This window comes from Pelobates fuscus, chromosome 1 (genome assembly GCF_036172605.1).
Source record: "Pelobates fuscus isolate aPelFus1 chromosome 1, aPelFus1.pri, whole genome shotgun sequence".
In the NCBI taxonomy this organism is placed as follows: domain Eukaryota; kingdom Metazoa; phylum Chordata; class Amphibia; order Anura; family Pelobatidae; genus Pelobates; species Pelobates fuscus.
Window position 1 is genome coordinate 398,223,695 of NC_086317.1, and position 21,673 is coordinate 398,245,367.

General features: G+C 40.6%; 1 protein-coding gene across 6 annotated transcripts in view; it reads left to right on the forward strand.

The window, feature by feature from the left end:
- DTX3 (deltex E3 ubiquitin ligase 3) overlaps positions 1-21,673 on the forward strand; it is a 125,814-nt gene that overhangs the window by 79,698 nt on the left and 24,443 nt on the right. For 2 of the 6 annotated variants that reach the window (XM_063427588.1, XM_063427579.1), the window contains exon 2: positions 3,781-3,844. In XM_063427588.1, the coding sequence (XP_063283658.1) occupies positions 3,832-3,844 (13 nt within the window). In that variant the 5' untranslated portion in view covers positions 3,781-3,831. Of the gene's footprint in view, positions 1-2,703; positions 2,723-3,277; positions 3,410-3,693; positions 3,845-7,832; positions 7,910-21,673 lie in introns of those variants that run through there. The other 4 variants (XM_063427596.1, XM_063427572.1, XM_063427603.1 and 1 more) reach the window with 4 other exon arrangements.

Here is a 21,673-nt window from a genome sequence, read left to right on the forward strand (position 1 = left end):
CTATGCACACACTCTGCATTCACTACACTAACATACACTCTGCATTAACTGTACACACAGCATCCACTACACATACACATCCTGTATTCACAGTACACACACTACATCCACCACAAATTGAAACACTCTGCATTCACTATACACAGACACTGCGTCTAATACACACACTACATCCACTACAGACACTGCATCCACTAAACACATTTCATCTAGTACATACAAACACTACATTCACTACACAAACACACACTACATCACTGTACACACACTACATCCACTACTCAAACACTCTCTGCATTCACTACACTAACACACACTCTGCATCCGCTACACACTAACACATCCTCTGCATTCACTACACTAACACACACACTCTGCATCCGCTACACACTAACACACTCTCTGCATTCACTACACATTAACACACTCTCTGCATTCACTACACATTTACACACTCTCTGCATTCACTGCACTAACACACACACTACATTCATTACACTGACACACTCTGCATTCACTACACACTAACACACACTCTGCATTCATTACACACTAACTCACACTCTGCATTCATTACACACTAACACACACTCTGCATTCACTAAACTATGCACACACTCTGGATTCACTATACTGACACACACTCTGCATTAACTGTACACATAGCATCCACTACACAAACATCCTGTATTCACAGTACACACACTACATCCACCACAAATTGAAACACTCTGCATTCACTATACACAGACACTGCGTCTAATACACACACTACATCCACTACAGACACTGCATCCACTAAACACATTTCATCTAGTACATACAAACACTACATTCACTACACAAACACACACTACATCACTGTACACACACTACATCCACTACTCAAACACTCTCTGCATTCACTACACTAACACACACTCTGCATCCGCTACACACTAACACATCCTCTGCATTCACTACACTAACACACACACTCTGCATCCGCTACACACTAACACACTCTCTGCATTCACTACACATTAACACACTCTCTGCATTCACTACACATTTACACACTCTCTGCATTCACTACACTAACACACACACTCTGCATCCGCTACACACTAACACACACTCTGCATCCGCTACACACTAACACATCCTCTGCATTCACTACACTAACACACACACTCTGCATCCGCTACACACTAACACACTCTCTGCATTCACTACACATTAACACACTCTCTGCATTCACTACACATTTACACACTCTCTGCATTCACTGCACTAACACACACACTACATTCATTACACTGACACACTCTGCATTCACTACACACTAACACACACTCTGCATTCATTACACACTAACACACACTCTGCATTCATTACACACTAACACACACTCTGCATTCACTAAACTATGCACACACTCTGGATTCACTATACTGACACACACTCTGCATTAACTGTACACATAGCATCCACTACACAAACATCCTGTATTCACAGTACACACACTACATCCACCACAAATTGAAACACTCTGCATTCACTATACACAGACACTGCGTCTAATACACACACTACATCCACTACAGACACTGCATCCACTAAACACATTTCATCTAGTACATACAAACACTACATTCACTACACAAACACACACTACATCACTGTACACACACTACATCCACTACTCAAACACTCTCTGCATTCACTACACTAACACACACTCTGCATCCGCTACACACTAACACATCCTCTGCATTCACTACACTAACACACACACTCTGCATCCGCTACACACTAACACACTCTCTGCATTCACTACACATTAACACACTCTCTGCATTCACTACACATTTACACACTCTCTGCATTCACTGCACTAACACACACACTACATTCATTACACTGACACACTCTGCATTCACTACACACTAACACACACTCTGCATTCATTACACACTAACACACACTCTGCATTCATTACACACTAACACACACTCTGCATTCACTAAACTATGCACACACTCTGGATTCACTATACTGACACACACTCTGCATTAACTGTACACATAGCATCCACTACACAAACATCCTGTATTCACAGTACACACACTACATCCACCACAAATTGAAACACTCTGCATTCACTATACACAGACACTGCGTCTAATACACACACTACATCCACTACAGACACTGCATCCACTAAACACATTTCATATAGTACATACAAACACTACATCCACTACACAAACACACACTACATCACTGTACACACACTACATCCACTACTCAAACACACTCTGCGTTCACTATAACACTGCATCCGCTACACAAACACACACTCTGCATTCACTGCGCAAACAGTATCCAATACACACAAACACTACATCCATTACACACATTCTAATTCACTTCCACTATACACACCACATTCAGTCCTGCATCATTGTTGGACTAGGTAGGGCGTGGGCGGGCCCAGGAGGGGGGGCGGCGGGGAGCCCAGAACTTGTGCTTTGTCAGGGGCCCCAAAATTTCTGATGGCAGCCCTGTACATCATAATGAAAAGTGTTATGTTTGTTATTGAGAATGGCACTGGCAGGAAGCATACATACAAGCCCTGAGCTACGAATTCAGTTTCACTAAGTTTACCTTCCCCCTCATATAAAATCTTGTATTTCCTGGGCATCAGAGATCACTTGCTGTTTCCTGCCTATCGAAACCAGTAAGTTCAGTTTCTATATTTTGTAAACATACGCCATTTTGGCCAATATTCAGTAGCTCTGGATTAACTCAAACACCTAAAATAACAATGCGTCTATCAGAATTCATAAAACCAAAAATACCCCCTTTGTCACTTCCTCAAGCTCAGCCATTCCGAATTAGAACGCTTCATATTCCTCTAAGAATAAGCATGGGGTTTGTTGCATTCTTCGAAAAGCTTAACCCTGCGAGCACCAGAACTTTATATAAAGCAAAACCTCTGGACATGCAGAGGGTTAAATTCTGGACCCCTGAGGTGCCTTATCTGTTGATTATATTGTTTTGTGTAAATGCTTAATGTTCACTACGACATTATATATGGACAGGTGCCAACGGGGGGGGGGGGGCATAGTTCATATGTGATTAATACGTTGTGTAAGGGAAAGATACTTCTGGACTACGATTCCAATTATGCTCTGCCACATCACGCGCATTATGTGCATTGTAGTCTTCAGCCAATGATGTGTTAAAAGCACGAGCAAGTTGTAGTTTCTAAATACATGTATATAACCTATGTGTGCTTCTTTTCTAAGCTCTGCCTTGAAGATAGGGGAGGAACAAAGCCCATAAGAGGCTGGGAATAAGGGTAGCACATGACAGGAAAAGCATTCCTGTATTGCAATGCAAAGGCCCCGGTGACAAGCTGGCGGTGAGCAAAATGCATCTTATTGTTTGCTTTATCCTTTGCAATAGCAAAGGGGGAAGATACTGGGCAGGGCAAAAGATGATGGAGGCGTTTAATACTCTTCTGCATCAGATCTCAGGACATTGTGTCAGGTTGAGGGAGGGTGTTTGGCAGGCTTGAAGCTGATCTATTCCTGACTGACTATTTATTTGAACATTTCTGCTCCAGTATTTCCTTATACAGGCGTCCTCCCTATGCATGCCATCTGTATCATTCACTGGTGTGAAGAACACCCCCTCCCCCCCCCCCCCCCCCCCCGTCCTTTATGAGTAAAAAGAAAATCGGTGGCAGTGTTGTCATTTATAATTCTGTATCTACCATTTTTTTTCTTCCAGTTCTGGTAAATTAGGACCTTTGAAGACATTTTCTTGTTGCAGAAGCAGCCCATGGGGTCTCCAGGTAAGAATCACCCACTGACTGCATTGTGTATGAGTCATTGCAATGCAATGATACCCCATCTCTACCTCCTTCCTGATAAATTGCATTATAACTGGCAAGTGAGCGAATAGCTGATGCACTGACAGCAGGAGAGCAAATTAAATCATTTCTTAGCTTGTGCTCATTGCACTTTTATAATAGCCTACTTAGTAATCATATAATGGAGCGTTCTTTAAAAGGTTGCTGCTTCCAAGCAACATCAGTACAGGTAATATAATCACAATGAAATATTTAGCATTGTGCTGTACTGCATATGATGAGAATGTGTTGTGGGAAATAGGTATTTAAACTTTAACCACATTTGATTTTGTTCCTTTCTCATTGTCACTTCCTCTACCCATTTGGTGCCTACATTCACTTGCCTCTACTTTGCATGATTTGCTTTTTTTTTATTATTATTATTTGTGTTACCCATGCCACATGGTATATTAACTCTAAACCTTTATTTCCTGTTGGAATGTATTGATTGATGAATGATGAGCTCAGAACAGAAAGGTGTGCATATGTAAAACTACCCAAAATTGAGATTATAGCATGACATTTATTATTGCATTCATTGCACCTGTATGTCAGTATACTGTTAGCAAGCCATGGAGACATATAGCCTGCCCTATTTTGCAAAGACAGACTGAGTCATTCAATATATATTTGTTTCACTTTTATATTTAATCTTACCCATGTCTGCTTTCACTTTTTTTTGTGTGTGGGTGTAATTCACTGAGCTCCAAATGTGTAGTAGCAAAATTTAGGGAAAATAATTTCATGCGATTCAGAAATAGTTCACATAATGTACGAATCTATTTAATTTGCAAAATCATCTCCAAACTGGATACAATGTGAATCAGTATTAAATGGCCCCAATTTCCTACGATTGACTTATATGTGGATGGCGACCTCAGAAATTGGTGTGAAACTCAAAGCAATTTACAAAACACTCCCAAAAGTTTGGTCCATTGGCTGCAAAAAAAAAATAAGTGTCTGTATGCATAAATTGCAGAAAATAAATCTAGTCTCCTAGATTACATATTAAGCGGGAAAGGGCTATTGCACATTGTGGAAGATGGTGTGAGGGTGCATTCCCCTGGACTGTGGGATAGTGTATAACTAACCTTAGTCATGTCCAAATTTGAACAAAAGTGACATTGCTGATGTGGCATTACTGATGTTCTCAGCCAATGAGTACTGTCCCAGTTTGCTGTGATAATACAGAAATGCAAACTTTTGTTTCTCCATACCTGCACAGATTAGAAGCAGTGCAGGCGCAGACACCATTCTTAAATAGTAACTTTAGACAGTGGTTATGTCTAGATTGTTCCTTTAACATTCTGATATCTCCTGGAAGAGAAACACATACATTACAAATATATTCGGGGCCAATACAAACCATTGTGTGGAAATCTATTCACAAACCGGACTTTACATAGGACACAAGGTCATGCGTTTAGATTGGAAGAAAGAAGATTTCGTCTAAGGCAAAGGAAAGGTTTTTTACTGTAAGAACAATCAGGATGTGGCATTCTCTGCCTGAAGAAGTGGTTTTATCAGAGTCCATACAGATGTTCAAACAGCTACTAGATGCATACTTGCAAAAACAGAATATTCAAGGATATAATCTTTCAATGTAGGGTAATAACTGCTTGATCCAAGGATAAATCTGACTGCCATTCTGGGGTTAAGAAGGAATTTTTTCCTAGCTTGTTGCAAAATTGGAAGTGCTTCAAACTGTTTTTTTTTGCCTTCTTTAGGATCAACAGCAAAAAACATATGTGAGGAAGGCTGAACTTGATGGACGCAAGTCTCTTTTCAGCTATGTAACTCTATAACTATGTAACATATTCCTCTTAATACAAAACTATCATTTGAAAATAAGATATTCTAGTGAAAATCACCAAAAAATTAGGGCAGATCTCCTTTAAAGAGGAACTGTTTCTTTCAACTGTCACTTCATATTTTCCTGTGAATAACAGAGCAGAGGTAAGTTAAAAAAAAAAAAAAAAAACTAGATCAAACATACTTACCTCTGCCGCTAGAAAGAAAAAAAAAACACGTTGGACACAAAAGGGTAATCCCTAAATCCTGGACTGTTAGGGGGTACTTAAGGACTGTATTGGGAACCTCTGAAATAAACGTTTAAGATTATTTAAAAAAAACACAACACAATATCTGTGCCAAAATTGAGGAAGTGGCATTACCTCTTTAAAGTCCCTCTTGGTAATCATTTTCTAAGTTGGAAGAGTTCAAATGAGAAGACTGACTGCTCTTTTCAGAGTCAAAAAACATGAGTAATGATATTGTGCATCCAACACAATCGGCATCCTACAATATGTGATGAGTCAGTTAAACGATCACTATAGTGTCAGGAAAACAAAGCGGTTTTCCTGACACTATAGTGCATCCCCCTTCCGTGGCGCTGAATGGGTTAAAACCCTTTCAGTCACTTACCTTAATCCAGTGTCGGGCTCCCTATGTGCTGGTGACCTTTCCTCTCTGTCCGACGTCACTGAAGCCGAATGCGCATGTGCGGCAAGTGCCGCGTACGCATTCAAATTGTCCATAGGAAAGCATTTCTCAATGCTTTCCTATGGACGCTCTACGCGATGGAGGTGAAATTCGCCTCCAGCGTCGCAGATGCGCCTCTAGTGGCTGTCTGGAAGACAGCCACTAGAGGCTGGATTAACCCCAAATGTAAACATAGCAGTTTCTCTGAAAGTGTTATGTTTACATGTGAAGGATTAAAACCTGAGGGACCTGGTACCCAAACCACTTCATTGAGCTGAAGTGGTCTCGGTGACTATAGTGTACCTTTAAAGGAACACTCCAGACCCTTACAGCACTTCATCTTGCTCATGTGCTTTACGTGTGAAAAGTGTGTTCTCTCTTTTTTCATTTTACAAAAATTGCCACTTTTATAATTGAAGTTTGTTACACATCCTGGCTGCCAATCAAACTAGTCCTGTTACTTCCTGATTGTATACTCAGTTGAGCTAATCTCAACAGGCAGCAATTACTCAGATTACCTGCCTTGCAAAAACTTCTCATTGAGCTGCATTGTTAAGTCTTTGATTGGACAGCCATAGAAAGTCTGGGTGGGTTTAGAAGGGGAGGGCTTAGAAGTGGGGACAGCCATAGAAAGCCTGGGCAGGATTAGAAGGGGAGGGCTTGCAAAGGCTTCAGATAAGAAATATGCGCTCTTTGAGGTCTGTTTTTTATATGCATGTTTTTATTGGGTCTGTATCTACAAAACAGTAATTATTTTTACAATTTTTTTTTTTTGCATTTGGACAGCGGATTGTCTTATTAAGTCAGTAGATACTGCCAAAAAAAAAAAAAAAGAAAAAGCAAATCAAAATTGTTTGGTTTTGGGAAGTTGACATAACAGAACAGTCAAAAAATCCCTGTCAGTTCGTATGTGACACAACTAGAGTTGTCAGATCCACAGTGTTTTCCTGGACACATAATGCTTTTATGCTGATGCAGTGCATTATAAGAGCTGCCTCTAAATATTTAGCATTTGTACTCTGCAGCATTGCTTTTTTTAAATAAACTGATTCTCTAGCTGCTACCTACTTACTTTGTGTGTTGTCCATCAATAAGAGTAAGTGATAATTATCCAGGAAAATATGTTAGATCTGACTTCACAAGCTGTAATTAGAGTTGCCGATCCACCATGTGTTTTGAACACATAATGTCTCAAGGTAGATGGGCAGAACATGAAGAGTGCTGCCCAGTTGTATGTATGTAATGTTGGAGAATGAAAATACAACAAATCAGTGCATTCAATTTGGGATCCCTTCTTAACTGATAACCTTCCAGTAGGATATGAATTGTACTCACTGACACATTGTGACACCTAACAAGGAGAGTCTTTAATAGATAATGTGCCAAGAATTGCAATTTCCTAGTTCTTTGTGTTAAATTAGAAGTTCAAGATTTTGTTCTCAATTTACAGACAGTCCTTCAGTTTGGTCTCCTGAGCACGATTAATTCTGAGAGTTGTCCCTGATTTCTCAGTGGGAGGGGTACGAGGTATGTCTAATGATATCACTGTTTAAGGTTGACCAAAACATGTGTCCTTGGTGTTTGTTTAACCCCTTAAGGACCAAACTTCTGGAATAAAAGGGAATCATGACATGTCACACATGTCATGTGTCCTTAAGGGGTTAAACTAAATACTCAAAAAATATTTATTGAAATTATTTTCAAAGAGCATTTGGGATTACAAACGTCAGAACCAGAGTCTGCAGCTGGGGCTTGGATGGTGACAAGAGAGAAATAATGAAAGCCTAAAATACCTCTACATGTAATAAAAGTAGTTTGTATATCTCCTACTTTTCATGACATTGTACCCTGTCCAGAGCTGCTTGAAGTCCATAACTAAACCAGACGTGAACCCGCATTCATTACTTTAAAATCTCAAACAGTGAAAAACATGGGCACACCTGCTTCACTTCATTGAATTAGTTATAGTGATTGGAATCTACTAGTGCCGTCCTTCCGTTCACTGTTTTAATAGTTTAATGCTAAACAAACAAGCGTCCCTAGCAGCCCATGCCCTCTGTGGTGTTTGGTGTCGTGAGGAAGCATTAGCCTGAGCATCAATGGGTGGAGATGATTGTTAGATTGTGACTAGGTGATTGACTAAGGAAATGTGTCATTTCTGCCTTTAGACCCTCATCATTCAGTGTTAAACTGCTCGAAAATGGTTTAACATTGAATGATGAGGCAACAGTAGGGAACTCCAGACAGTATAACCAGATCAATGAAATGGTTACAGTGCCTATAGTGTCCCTTTATCATTGATCATCAGTGTCAGTGAGTGACTTTCATACTCGTGTAATAGAGATTAACACAAGTGCATATCCTTTAGAGGCAGCCACGGCTCCTAATTTGTTAAGCTCCTGAGCTGTTTAGTGCTAGCTGGGTAAGAGCTTTCTGTCTGTTTGTAGCATATTCATTATGTTGTATATTACATTGAATACAACAGTCATGAGAGCTGTCAATCACTTTTAATGGGCTTACAATAAATTGTGTGCTGCATGATTTAAATGTGCCAGCCCTTTAGATGAATCTTATGGGAGTAAAATAAATTATTGCTAATTCCTTGTAAGGTACAATAGCTGGAAGTGAAGAATGTGCACTTACTTTTAGAAACCTTAGCACCTACTCTTATGTACTGCTCTTTTGCTGCTATCCGAACATGTTGCCTTCATGTAAGAGGGAAGCCAGTAGCTGTTTCTTCAACTCCTGCACAGTTCAGTATCATGATCACTGTTATCTTCTCTGTGCGGAAAAGATTTAAAGGGACACTGCAGACACCTGGACCGCTTCAACTCAATTAATTGATATGGGTACCATGTCCTCTCCTTTTTAACCCTTCAGCGTTCTGCAGGAATGGCAATGTTTACATTGCAGGATTAACCCCTTAAGACCGCAGTACGTTCTATGCCGTCCTTATTTAGATGGCTCTAAAATCCGCAGGGCGGCATAGAACGTCCTGCGGTCTTATGTACTTACCCGGTCGCCGGCGATCCCACGCCGGCGATCCCACGCCGGCGATCGCGGTATGGGGGACTTACCTGGGAGCCCAGGGAGTCCCCCTCCGTCCTCTTCGGCCCCCCAGGGCCATGTGATCGCGAGGTCCTTGCGAGGACCCCGCGATCACATGGACGGCATAGCCGTCCAAGGCAGTGCCAGCAGGGGGAGTGCCTGTAATGACAGGTACTCCCCCTGCTGTCTGAAATTCAAATAAAATCAGTTAAAACAGTGTAAAAATAAGATTATATATACTTAGATCATATATATATTTATTATATATATGATCTAAGTATATATATACACATATACACATATACACATAAATATACATACACTGTCTACATGTATTTTAATATTAATATATACATAATTATATATATATATATATTAATATCAAAATACACGTACAATGATATTGATTAAATATATATATAATTTTTATTATATATATATTTATATATAATAAAAAATAAATAAATATATAAATACGTTAAAAAATAAAATAAAATAAATAATACAAAATAAATAGATAAAAAATATATAAACATGCGAAATTTCGTTCTAACTGTATTTTAAAATTAATATATATATATTGATATCAAAATACATCTAGAACGAAATAATATATATATCTATATACATAAGTATATACGTATATATCACTAAATATATACCTATATATAAATAAAAATAATAAAAAAAATTATATACATATATATGCACACATATATATATATATATACACACCTATATATAATAATTCTACGCATATATTTATGTAATAATTTTACATAATTAGGTCGTTTTATTAATTACAATTAGCGGGACCTGCCTGACAACCCATGCTGAAACTATAGGGAATTTAATTTGCTAGCACTATATTTAACCCTGTAACTTTCCAAGACACCATAAAACGCATTTGCAATAACCTGTACATGAGGGGTACTGTTTTACTCGGAAGACTTCGCTGAACACAAATATTAGTGTTTCAAAACAGTAAAATATATTACAACGACGATATCGTCAGTGACAGTGACATTTTTTGCATTTTTCACACACAAATGGCACTTACACTGACGATATAATTGTTGTGATACGTTTTACTGTTTTGAAACAAAAATATTTGTGTTCAGCGAAGTCTCCCGAGTACAACAGTACCCCTCATGTACAGGTTTTATGGTGTTTTCAAAAGTTACAGAGTCAAATATAAGTTTTGCGTTTCAGTTTTTTCACATTAAAATTCGCCAGGTTGCCTTTGAGACCGTATGGTAGCCCAGGAATGAAAATTATCTCCATGATGGCATACCATTTGCAATAGTAGACAACCCAGGGTATTGCAAATAGGGTATGTTTTTTTTTTTTTAGTAGCCACTTAGTCACAAACACTGGCCAAAATTTGCGTTCAAATGAGTTTTTTGCATTTTCAAATATTAACACTAACTTTGGCCAGTGTTTGTGACCAAGTGGCTACTAAAAAAGACTGGACATACTCCATTTGCAATACCTTGGGTTGTCTACTTTTGCAAATGGTATGCCATCATGGGGGTAATTCTTATTTCTGGGCTACCATATGGTCTCAAAGGCAACGTAACCAATCTGGCAAATTTCAATGTGAAAAAAATGAAATATGTAACATGCTATATTTGACCCTGTAACTTCCCAAAACACCATAAAACCTGTACATAGGGGGTACTTTTTTACACGTGAGACATCGCTGAATACAAATATGTGTATTGTATTGCAGTAAAAGCAAACAGTATTATGACATTCACAGTTAGAATGTCACGTAGAACTAAAAAAATTAAAAAAAAATCTTATTTTCTCTCATTTTTGTAATTTTTTTTCATATTAAATTATGTTCCATACCTAAATATTTGATGTTAAACGAAAGCCCTGTTTCCCCTGAATAAAATGATATATAATAAGTGTGGGTGCATTTAATATGAAAGAGGTGAATTACGGTTGGACAGACATGTAGCGCAAATGCCAGGTTTTGTTTACGTTTTTTTGGGATCACAACTTGTACATTTGGCTGCGGTCTTAAGGGGTTAACTTGCCACTAGTGGCTGTCATACTGGCAACCACTAGAGGCGCTTTTGCTGAAATAGCAGAGTAAAACTCTACTATTTGAATCAGAATGTCTCAGACACCATCTGTTTGGCGCGGCTCTGTGTTTTGCCGCGCATGCACACAATCCTCCAAATACTTTCCTGTGAGAAAACATTGGATTAGCCGACATCAGCGATTTTGATGATCCCAGCCGAAAATTTGTAGCGGCATGCCTGAAACCAGTGCTGTGAGGCAGAAAAGGTAAATAACTCATTTTTTTAAACTTTTGCAGTGGGGGCCCGGTCATCTAAATAGTGACTAGAGCACTGTAGGATTGGGAATCCTACAGAGCTGCAATGTTTTACATTATACTACTCAAAAGACAGGGGCACTGAGATGAAGTGGTCTGGGTGCCTTTAGTGTCTCTTTAATTCATTAAATTACTATTTTGTTTATTTTTTTATCCAGCTGGGCCATCAATTAACAATTGATTTGACAAATTCCCTACAAAATTCCGGCACAATCTTTGATTGTAAACATTTTATGAGTATGGCCATCGTCACCTCCTGATTTTGTTTGTCAATTATTTTCTGTTTTATATCCCCATTGAAAGCTATGTAAATCATGACACTTAATGATCCTTGCAACCTATATTCCAGTCGGGAGAGCTTTTGAGATTTCCATGACTGACAGAAAGTCATCACCTGTCGTCATGGTGACCTGACACGGTGAATATTCTGCAAGTCAGGAACACACATTAAATTAATTTCCATCCTTAGAGCACATCAAGGATGATGTGTACATTTTTAAATTATTTCTCTGAGTGATATGCCATTTTCCCCTGATAATTTTAGGAAACTTCCCTTCATGCTGCTAGTTTATTTTAATGAGTCTAATGTTGTTAACTCAAGATGTCCAGATGAGAGCCATGCTTTGCTGATGTTTAGTCAAGTATGCTTGGTAGATTTGTGGTGGCCATAATGTTATTAAAGTTCTTCTTTGTACTGCTATTGTTGGTAAGTTTAACATTGTTTTGTTCATTTCTGAAGTCATTCATGAATTGAACTTGTTTTGGTACTTGTCTCTACCTTATTCTGCTCTTCCATCATTATCAGCCTTCATTGTTTTCTTTGTGATGGTCCCTGTGTTTTATATTAGGAGATGTTCTGGTTTGTGTATTACACACTAGTTCCAGCAAATTATGGATATTCAAACTGAAGGAAATAGTGGCTTTCCGCCATAGTGTTGTGAGGATGCTGAGCTTTGTTTGTGATGCATGCAATGCATTAACACATTCAGTGATTGAATGTTTCACGAATCGTTCCTTATCATGGGGTTTTAAATATGTTTTATTCTATTGCTGACTCCTCCATTTTTAAAATGTAGTTGTTAAATCCTGCAGCTTGGCATTATTTGGCCATACTTTTTCTACATATTTTGAATATTCCTTGTATATGGAGCAGGGGTGTGTCCAAGCTTTTTCTGCAGTGGGCCACTTCATCAGAAATGTTTGTGTGCATGGGTCGCACTCATTTTTCACTGAGAGAAAATTCCCACCCTGACTCACAAGCAGATGCGAACACTGACACACATACATATATATAGGTACACACATAGGTACAGACATTCAGATGCACAGACATAGACAGACACACAGGTGTATACACTGACACACACATAAACACATGCATACACACATATTGATACATATAACCACAAACAGATGCAAATACAGACCTACATATAGATATAAACACATACAGATACATACAGACACACAGATAAATACACATACATGTACAGACATACAGGCAAATATATAAATATATAGACACACAGATAAGCACAGACATACAGGCAAATGATAAAAGATTTTTTTACCATCCTCCTGTTTCCTACCTTTTAGGTGCAGGAAAGTGGCTTTCCTGGGGTCCAGTGGCTAGCTCCCAGCTCTCCCCCTCTGCACCCTCCTCTCCTTTTCCTCCTGCGCGGCACTCTGTGTTAGCTGGGAGAAAGTGACCGACTGTCACATCCTCCCAGCACTGACATCATCACAGGGGTCCATTTGTGCTGTTAAAGAGCCGCATCACTGACCGGGCCCCTGAAGACACAGTGCCATCAGGTGGCCCTCGGTGCCCCATGCCACCCAATGGACCCACTCAGCGTGCGACCCTTTTGTGAGCCGCATGTAAACGTCCAGCAGGCCGCATTTTGGACGCTTAGGATAGGAGTGTGGAAAAATATATTTTCTTCGTGAGCATTCTAGGAGTTGAAGTTTGCAGATGCTTGAGTAGTTGAGCTTCCTATCTCTTATGGAGTTTTGCAATAAATTATGACGGAAATCAACATACCAGCACTCCTGCTATCCACACCAGTAAACATTCCACATTCTAATGACTAAGAATCTTTGTATTATGTGAACAATAAAAGCATTCAGACATACCAGTGTAACTTGACCTTTGTGCATAACCGGTTATTCTAAGTCCCATTATTACAAACCTGCCCTCAGCACACACTTTATGTTTCTTCCCATCTTGTTGCTATTATACAGTCACTCACTATAAGTACCTTAAAAACTTTGAAACATTACATTTATGATACACAGAGTAGCCTACACCCCTGCCAAATGTGGCTTTGAATTATGTAGATTTGTAAATATTGCTGCAGCTGTAAGACTGCACCATGGATCAGTGGCATTGAGGAAGGGTGGTGGTGGGGTGTATTACATTTCTACCATCAGATTAATGACACAGAAACCAAATCAGAGAATAATTCTGGGGATTGGCAGCCATGGCATTATGTAAAAATAGACTTTGCCTGCTGACTTTCCCTAATGACATCAGGAAAACTCCCTTGTCTAGGTAATCACTGGAGTCCCATGAAGATTGTGTTCTCCCTACTCGGCTATTATCTTAAACCACTATCTTTATTCCCTATTGATTCTATGCTGCACAGAGACACCTCTGTATCTGAGTCTGAGATAGATCTAATGACTGTTCTGTGAAGACCTGCGCTATATGACCTTACATCCTAACTCATGCTATCTAATATAGTTTGACGTCATGTGCTATAGGTATATGCATTCTGGTAAGTAGCTTGATGTCTCTTTTACTGTATATCATTCCACATTTGTCTCGGAGCAGTTTGCTTTGTTTAGAAACCTTGCTTTGAATGCTGCAAATAGAAAAGCCTCCCCTAGTTTGCTGTAATGAGATAATTCATGGGTGGATCTGGGAATTTCCAGTCATGTAATGTGACTTCCTCGTTGTTCAGAGGTGAATGTCTGAAATGTACCACTTTTATACTGTACATGACATTCTGATGATTGTTTCACCATAAACCAAATACGGTACATACTAATTGTAACTTACATGTTACTCACAGGTCCCTTCAAGTTTACTCCTTTTGTTTAAATACAACCTGATGTGCAAACTTTGAAAATATTTTGGTAAATACTTTAACAAATACGGTTGTGAGTATTGTTCTCTAAGCACTGAACACATGGAACCTATTTGGTAATGGGGTTTTTGTTTTTTTTGCAACTGCCTCTTAGTTTGCTTGTTTATCTTCTGTGTCATATGGGGATGAACTGACAGTGGATTGGGTTCTGAAAACCATTTTTTACAGGCGTGGGAGATTTTTGTGTAAAAAAAAATAAAGAAAAATGAAAAGAAAATCTAGCTAGTAAAAGCAGCAAGATAATGATTTAATGTGTTTATGTAGCATCTGGGAAGGAATAACATATTTAATAAAATGAAAAGTATAAATGATTCATATGAAAAGCATATAAAGCATGTATCTAGTAAGAGGCAAGGGATTTTTTATATCTATATTTGTGTTAAAATGGCATGTTTCTTGCATCTCACCCCCTCTCACTAGCAAGCTTATGGTGTGATCACAAGATTGCATTCCAAATGAAGAAATGGCGACTAGAAATTCCCTCTGTTCTGTCTTTCTCAGTTTAGGTGTTAGGTAACACGTATTTCTCCAAGGAGGTGGTAAGCATGCTGTTTTTAACAAGTTTACTGTTCTCCAGTCTGGTCTATTCTTGTAATAAAAAACACTGTGTCATGTCAGCTTTAAATTTAGTAGTTTGAAGAAACAATATCCTTATATCAGGGCTGGTGCAAGGATTTCTGCCGCCTTAGGCAAAGATCCATTTTGCTGCCCCCTCATGTCACTCACTCACTGACAGACACACACTGGCAGACACTCACTCACTGACATACATAAACTCACTCACTGACAGACACAGACACTCACTGACAGACATTCACTCACTGACAGATGCACACACACACACACACACACACACACTCACTGACAGACACACACAGACAGACACTTACTGACATACATACATACACACACACACACACTGACAGTCAAACACTCACTTCCCTGGGATCCAGTGTGGGGCAGCTCCTCACTCCACCCGCCCGCTGTTTAGTATGCTGGGCCGGAATGACGTCATATGACAGAGGGTGCGCAAGGGAGGAGTGAGAGGCTACAAGAACAGCCTCCCTCGCTGCCTGGCTCTTCCGTCCTCCTCTCCTCTGGTGCCTGCTCTGCCTTAGCATAGCACAGCTTTGGGGGCACCCTGAGGTGGCCAGATGGCCACCTTCTGTCCCCTCTTTGACAGAGCTCCTCTCGGTGCCTCTGCCTTCGGGCGCCTTGAGGATCGACCCGGCGCTGAGGGCAGCTCAAGAGCCGCTTGCCCAGTGCTGCGGCCCCAGACGGGGCAGGCAGCCCATCAGGAAACATCCCGGTGGGTGCTCTCAGCAGGCCGGCGCCCTAGGCGAATGCCTAGTTCCCCTAATGGTTGTGCTGGCACTGCCTTATATCATACTTGCTAAGAGACCAAAGAGTTCCTGCTTATTGCCATGTCACACATTTCATATAAATGAGGGATTAAACCTATTTTTTCATTTAATTTTCAGGTTTTTTATGTTGTTGAAAAAAAGATGAGTATTCCTAAGGCTATAGTGTCTCTCTGCCATAATGATATTGTCTGCCCATACCCTTCACTGAGGTCCCTCGTGGATGGCTCCGTCTTTGCGTCCTCCAATGTTGGCAATGGGAGGAAACCTAATTTGCATGCACAACAAGCCCGGCGCACACATTAGGCCATCCCCATAGGAAAGCATTGAATAAGCGCTTTCCTATGGGGATTTTGAAGAAACTAGATGTCTGTAGCGGTACTTACCCTTTCCAGAGGCCGGCCGGGGTCCTCTGTTCAAGCCGCGCGCGGTCCTGCTGCTGCTGCACGAGCCGCGCGCGGCTCATCCGCCGTCTGTGACAGGAAGGCGGGCAGTGACCGCGAGAAGCGGTCACGTGTCCCGCCTGACTCTAAGAGCGCGCCGCGGGTATCGGGCGCGCTCTTAAAGGGACAGTGGGAGCCTAAATTGGCAAAGGCCTCCCATTGGTCCCTGTCATGCCACACTCCCCATACACTTACCTTTTGGGGGCGTGCATATGACAGGGGCCAATCAAAATAGATGTTTAGGTATATATACTCACCTTTTTCCCTTAGTTACTTGCCCTATCGTGGTTTCTGTTTCAGTTTCCTTTAGCGCTTGTTGTGTTCAGTTGTGTTCCTTCGTACTTGACCTTGGCTTTGTTTCTGACTACGTTATCTCTTTATCCTTATCTGTTCTGTTTGCCGGCTTGCTGTTTACTGTGTACCAGACCCCGGCTAGTCTTAGTTTACGCTGTCTCTTTGTGCCCTTGACCTCGGATCGCTCCTGACTCTGTACTCCTCTCTTATACGTCGAGTCCGGCCATTCTAAGGTCCGGTAGACGTATCTCCCCTCTGTGTTGTCTTCTGTTGAGTTGAATCCTGCGTGTTGGGGTATATTTTAGTTACACTACGATAGGGCCATGGACCCCGCAGATTTAGCTCAGCAGATGGCTTCTCATGAGGCTAGATTTGTAGAGCAGGATCACCGTATGGATCAGATAGCCCAGGCTCTCCAAACGCTCTTATCTAGAACTATTTCAGTAACCGTACCAGATCCTCCTGCTCCTCTTCTTCCTGATGTATCTACTTTGCCTAATGCTTCGGCCCATTTAACACCCCCTCCTAGGTATGGAGGGGAAGCTAAGACTTGCAGAGGATTCATTAATCAAATAGAATTCCACTTTGAAATTTATCCACGTTCCTTTCCCACAGATAGGTTTAAAGTAGGGTTCCTAATGCACCAACTTACCGATAAAGCACTTGAGTGGGAAAATCCTATTTGGGAGGCTAATGGACCTATGGTACATAATTTTAATAGTTTCCTTACAGCTTTTCGTAGAACTTTTGACACAACTAAAAGGTCAAAGAATGCCGCCAGAACATTAATGAGAATTAAACCGGGTTCTAGGTCTGTTGCAGACTATGCCATTCAGTTTCGTACCCTTGCTTCACAGGTAGATTGGACCAACAATTGGTTAACTACTGCATTCATGGAAGGTTTATCTGACACTATATTGGATGAGGTAGCAGCTAGGGAGCTTCCTATTGCATTAGAGGACCTTATTGACTACCTCATTGATATAGATAATAGGATTCGTGACAGGCTCTATACTAAAAACATGAATAGACGTTTGGTTACACCTATTAACCCCAGAGTTGATAAACCTGAGAGTGTTAAAGTATCTGAGGAGGAACCCATGCAATTAGGGGTTGCCAAACTCTCTGATACTGAAAAATTGCAAAGGAGAAGGGACGGACTCTGCCTATACTGTGGTAGGAGAGACCATATGACAAAAGAATGTCCCGTGCTTCCGGAAAACTCTCGCACCAAAGACCCTATAGGGGACTGGCCTTGGCTGTGATATCTAAGTCTCCTAAATTGCCTCCTAACCGTTTGCTTCTCCCTGTTTCTTTGCATATGGGAGAGAGTTGCATAGCTGAGCACATACAAGCTCTGGTTGACTCCGGGGCAGCTGATAATTTCATAGACTCTGGTTTTGTTAAGAAAAACAACATTCCCATCAGAGAAGGAGATACCCTTGGCCGTTGAGGCCATAGATGGCAGACCATTAAGTTCTCCAGTTGTTACCCATGAAACTGTACCGTTACACATGTATACAGGGGTTTTACACTTTGAAACCATTCGGTTCCAGGTCATCACCTCTCCCTCTTCTCACGTCGTGTTAGGGTACCCATGGTTACGTACTCACAATCACATTTTCAACTGGGAGTCAGGGCAAATAAAATCATGGAGCAAAGCCTGCCACGAGTCTTGTACTATTGAAGTCACCCCTTTGAATTCTATTAATGTTCCTACTACTCCTCCTTTGTCTACTGTTATACCCCCTCAGTACTTATTTCTCAAGACTGTCTTCGATAAAAGGGAGGCTGACAAATTACCGCCTCACAGACCCTACGATTGTGCTATCGATTTATTGCCTGGCACTATACCTCCAAAGGGCAGGGTGTACCCTTTATCGATTCAAGAAAACCGTGTCATGGAGGAGTATATTAAGGAATCACTAGAAAAGGGGTTTATTAGGAGATCCCCTTCTCCGGCTGGAGCAGGGTTCTTCTTTGTATCGAAGAAAGAAGGTGATTTAAGACCGTGTATCGATTATAGAGGTCTAAATAAAATCACCATCAAAAATGCTTACCCTATACCTTTAATTACGGAATTATTTGACAGGCTCAAACATGCTACTGTATTCACTAAATTGGATCTTAGACGTGCATACAATTTAATACGTATTAAGAAAGACCACGAATGGAAGACGGCATTTAAGACTAGATCTGGCCATTACGAGTATACTGTTATGCCATTTGGTCTATGCAATGCTCCAGCAGTGTTTCAAGAATTTATTAATGACGTCTTAAGAGACTTTATTCACACATTTGTAATTTTGTACTTGGACGACATATTAATTTACTCTACAGATTTACACACTCATCACAGACATGTTACAACAGTTCTGAAGACCCTTCTTGCTAATGGTCTTTATTGTAAACTGGAAAAATGTCCAGTGACCGGTGACCCCACACTGGACACAAAACAACGCCTTTTCCACATCCTGGAGAAGGGAAAGTTCTTAAATATTTTAACCAAAAAAGAACTGCAGTTTGTCATGGTGATATATAAAAAAAAAACAGTATTTTACCAGTTACCAAAAATCCATAAAAACCTTGTAAATCCTCCGGGTAGACCCATTATCTCCGGGATAGGATCACTCACATGCAATTTATCACAGTATATAGACGTCATATTGCAACCATTTGTTAAAAAAGCAAGATCCTACCTAAAAGACAGTGGAGACCTTTTGAGAAATATAGAAGGCCTAAAATGGGACCAGGACTACAATATGGTGACCTGCGATGTAACATCCCTGTACACCGTCATTAAACATGACCAGGGAATAGAGGCAATAAGAAAAACACTATATGAAGAACCTACAATGTTAATGGAACAAGGGGAATTTTTAATTGAGTGCATCGACTTTATATTAAATAACAATTTCTTTTGGTACGGCAGTGACATATATTTACAAACCAATGGTAACGCTATGGGGACCAGGTTCGCCCCAGCTACGCCAACATCTTTATGGCCCACTGGGAGAGTTTGTTTGTCTGGCAAGGGCACCAGTGGGGGGCGAATCTGGTCTTCTATAGACGGTACATTGATGATTGTTTTTTTGTGTGGAAGGGGGAGGAGACGGAACTCATCAATTTTCTGGCATATATTAACCAGAACACTTATAATTTATCGTTTACATATAAATACAGTTCTACAGACATTGACTTTTTGGATTTGATCCTCTATATCGACGCACAGAACACTTTGAAATCAAAGACCTTTTTTAAAAGTGTGGACGTAAACAGCTACATTTGGACTTCAAGCTGTCACTATCCATCATGGCTGTCAAATGTTCCATTTGGCCAATTTTTAAGGGTCAAAAAGAACTGTACAGACCCCGAGGTATATGAATCGCAAGCACTAAAAGTAAAACAGCAGTTTTCTGAGAAAGATTACAGCGAGAAATCACTGTAACTAGCTCTCCGGAAAGTTAAAACGATAGAGCGCACTACCCTTTTACAAACAAAGCAGGAGAAAACCAAAAGGGATAAAGATACAGAGAACATGTGCCCTGTAGTATTTAACTATAGTGCACAAGCGAATTTCATAAAAGCGAGTGTACAAAAGCACTGGCATCTGCTTCGGCAGGACCCGGTTTTAGCCACACTTTTACCTATACGACCCAGGATAATATTCAGGGGGGCCCCCACACTACAAGACAGATTAGTTCATAGTTACAACAAACCCACGAGACCTACCCATTTTCTAACAGGTCAAAAGGGATTTTACAAGTGTGGAAACTGTAACATATGCAAAACAAGCTCCAAAGGAAAAAAACAAACCTCCTTCCAGTCCTTAGCCACAAAAGAAACTTATGACATCAAACATTGCATCACCTGCAATACCAAACAAGTGATCTACAAGTTGGAGTGCCCTTGTGGCCTCCAATACGTGGGTCAAACAAAAAGGATACTCAAGATCAGACTCAGAGAACATGTTTACAACATTAAAAGAGGCATTGAGCAACATTCTCCAACCACTTCAGAACACACCACAATAGGGATCCTACACTTCTTTCATACTGTGGGATAGAAAAGGTGGAAGAGGATTGAGACAGACGGGCAGGCATGCGAGGGAGCTGTAACCTCCCTCTCTGCTCTGCTCCCTCACGCATCCTCCAGTGATGCCGGGAGCCGGAATATGAAATTATGCTGGCCCCGGCATCACTAAACAGCGCTCTATGGAGCAGAGCATTGAGATGACTGAAGCCCCACTGGACCCGTGGGAAAGCCAAACCACTCCAGTTCCAGGTAGGGAGGCTGGGTGGTCACCTTAATGTGTGTTGTTATTGCAGTGACAGTGAGTGTGAGTGTTTCAGAGAGTGAATGTGTGTGTCAGTGAGTGTTTGTCCGTGAGTGAGTGAGTGAGTGTGTGTGTGTGAGGCTATTGCGCATGTGTGGCAAAATGCCATGCTGCACCAATCAGCATCTCCTCATAGAGCGTGGAGACGCTAAACGTAGGTACTGCGCAGCACTGACCCAGGACACACTTTAGAGGCCGTCTGAGTGACTTTCACTAGAAGTGTTACCAGGCAACAATGTAAATACTACCTTTTATCTGAAAAGGCAGGGTTTACATTAAAATGTGTGGAGGGAAAGGTTATAGACACGGGTGC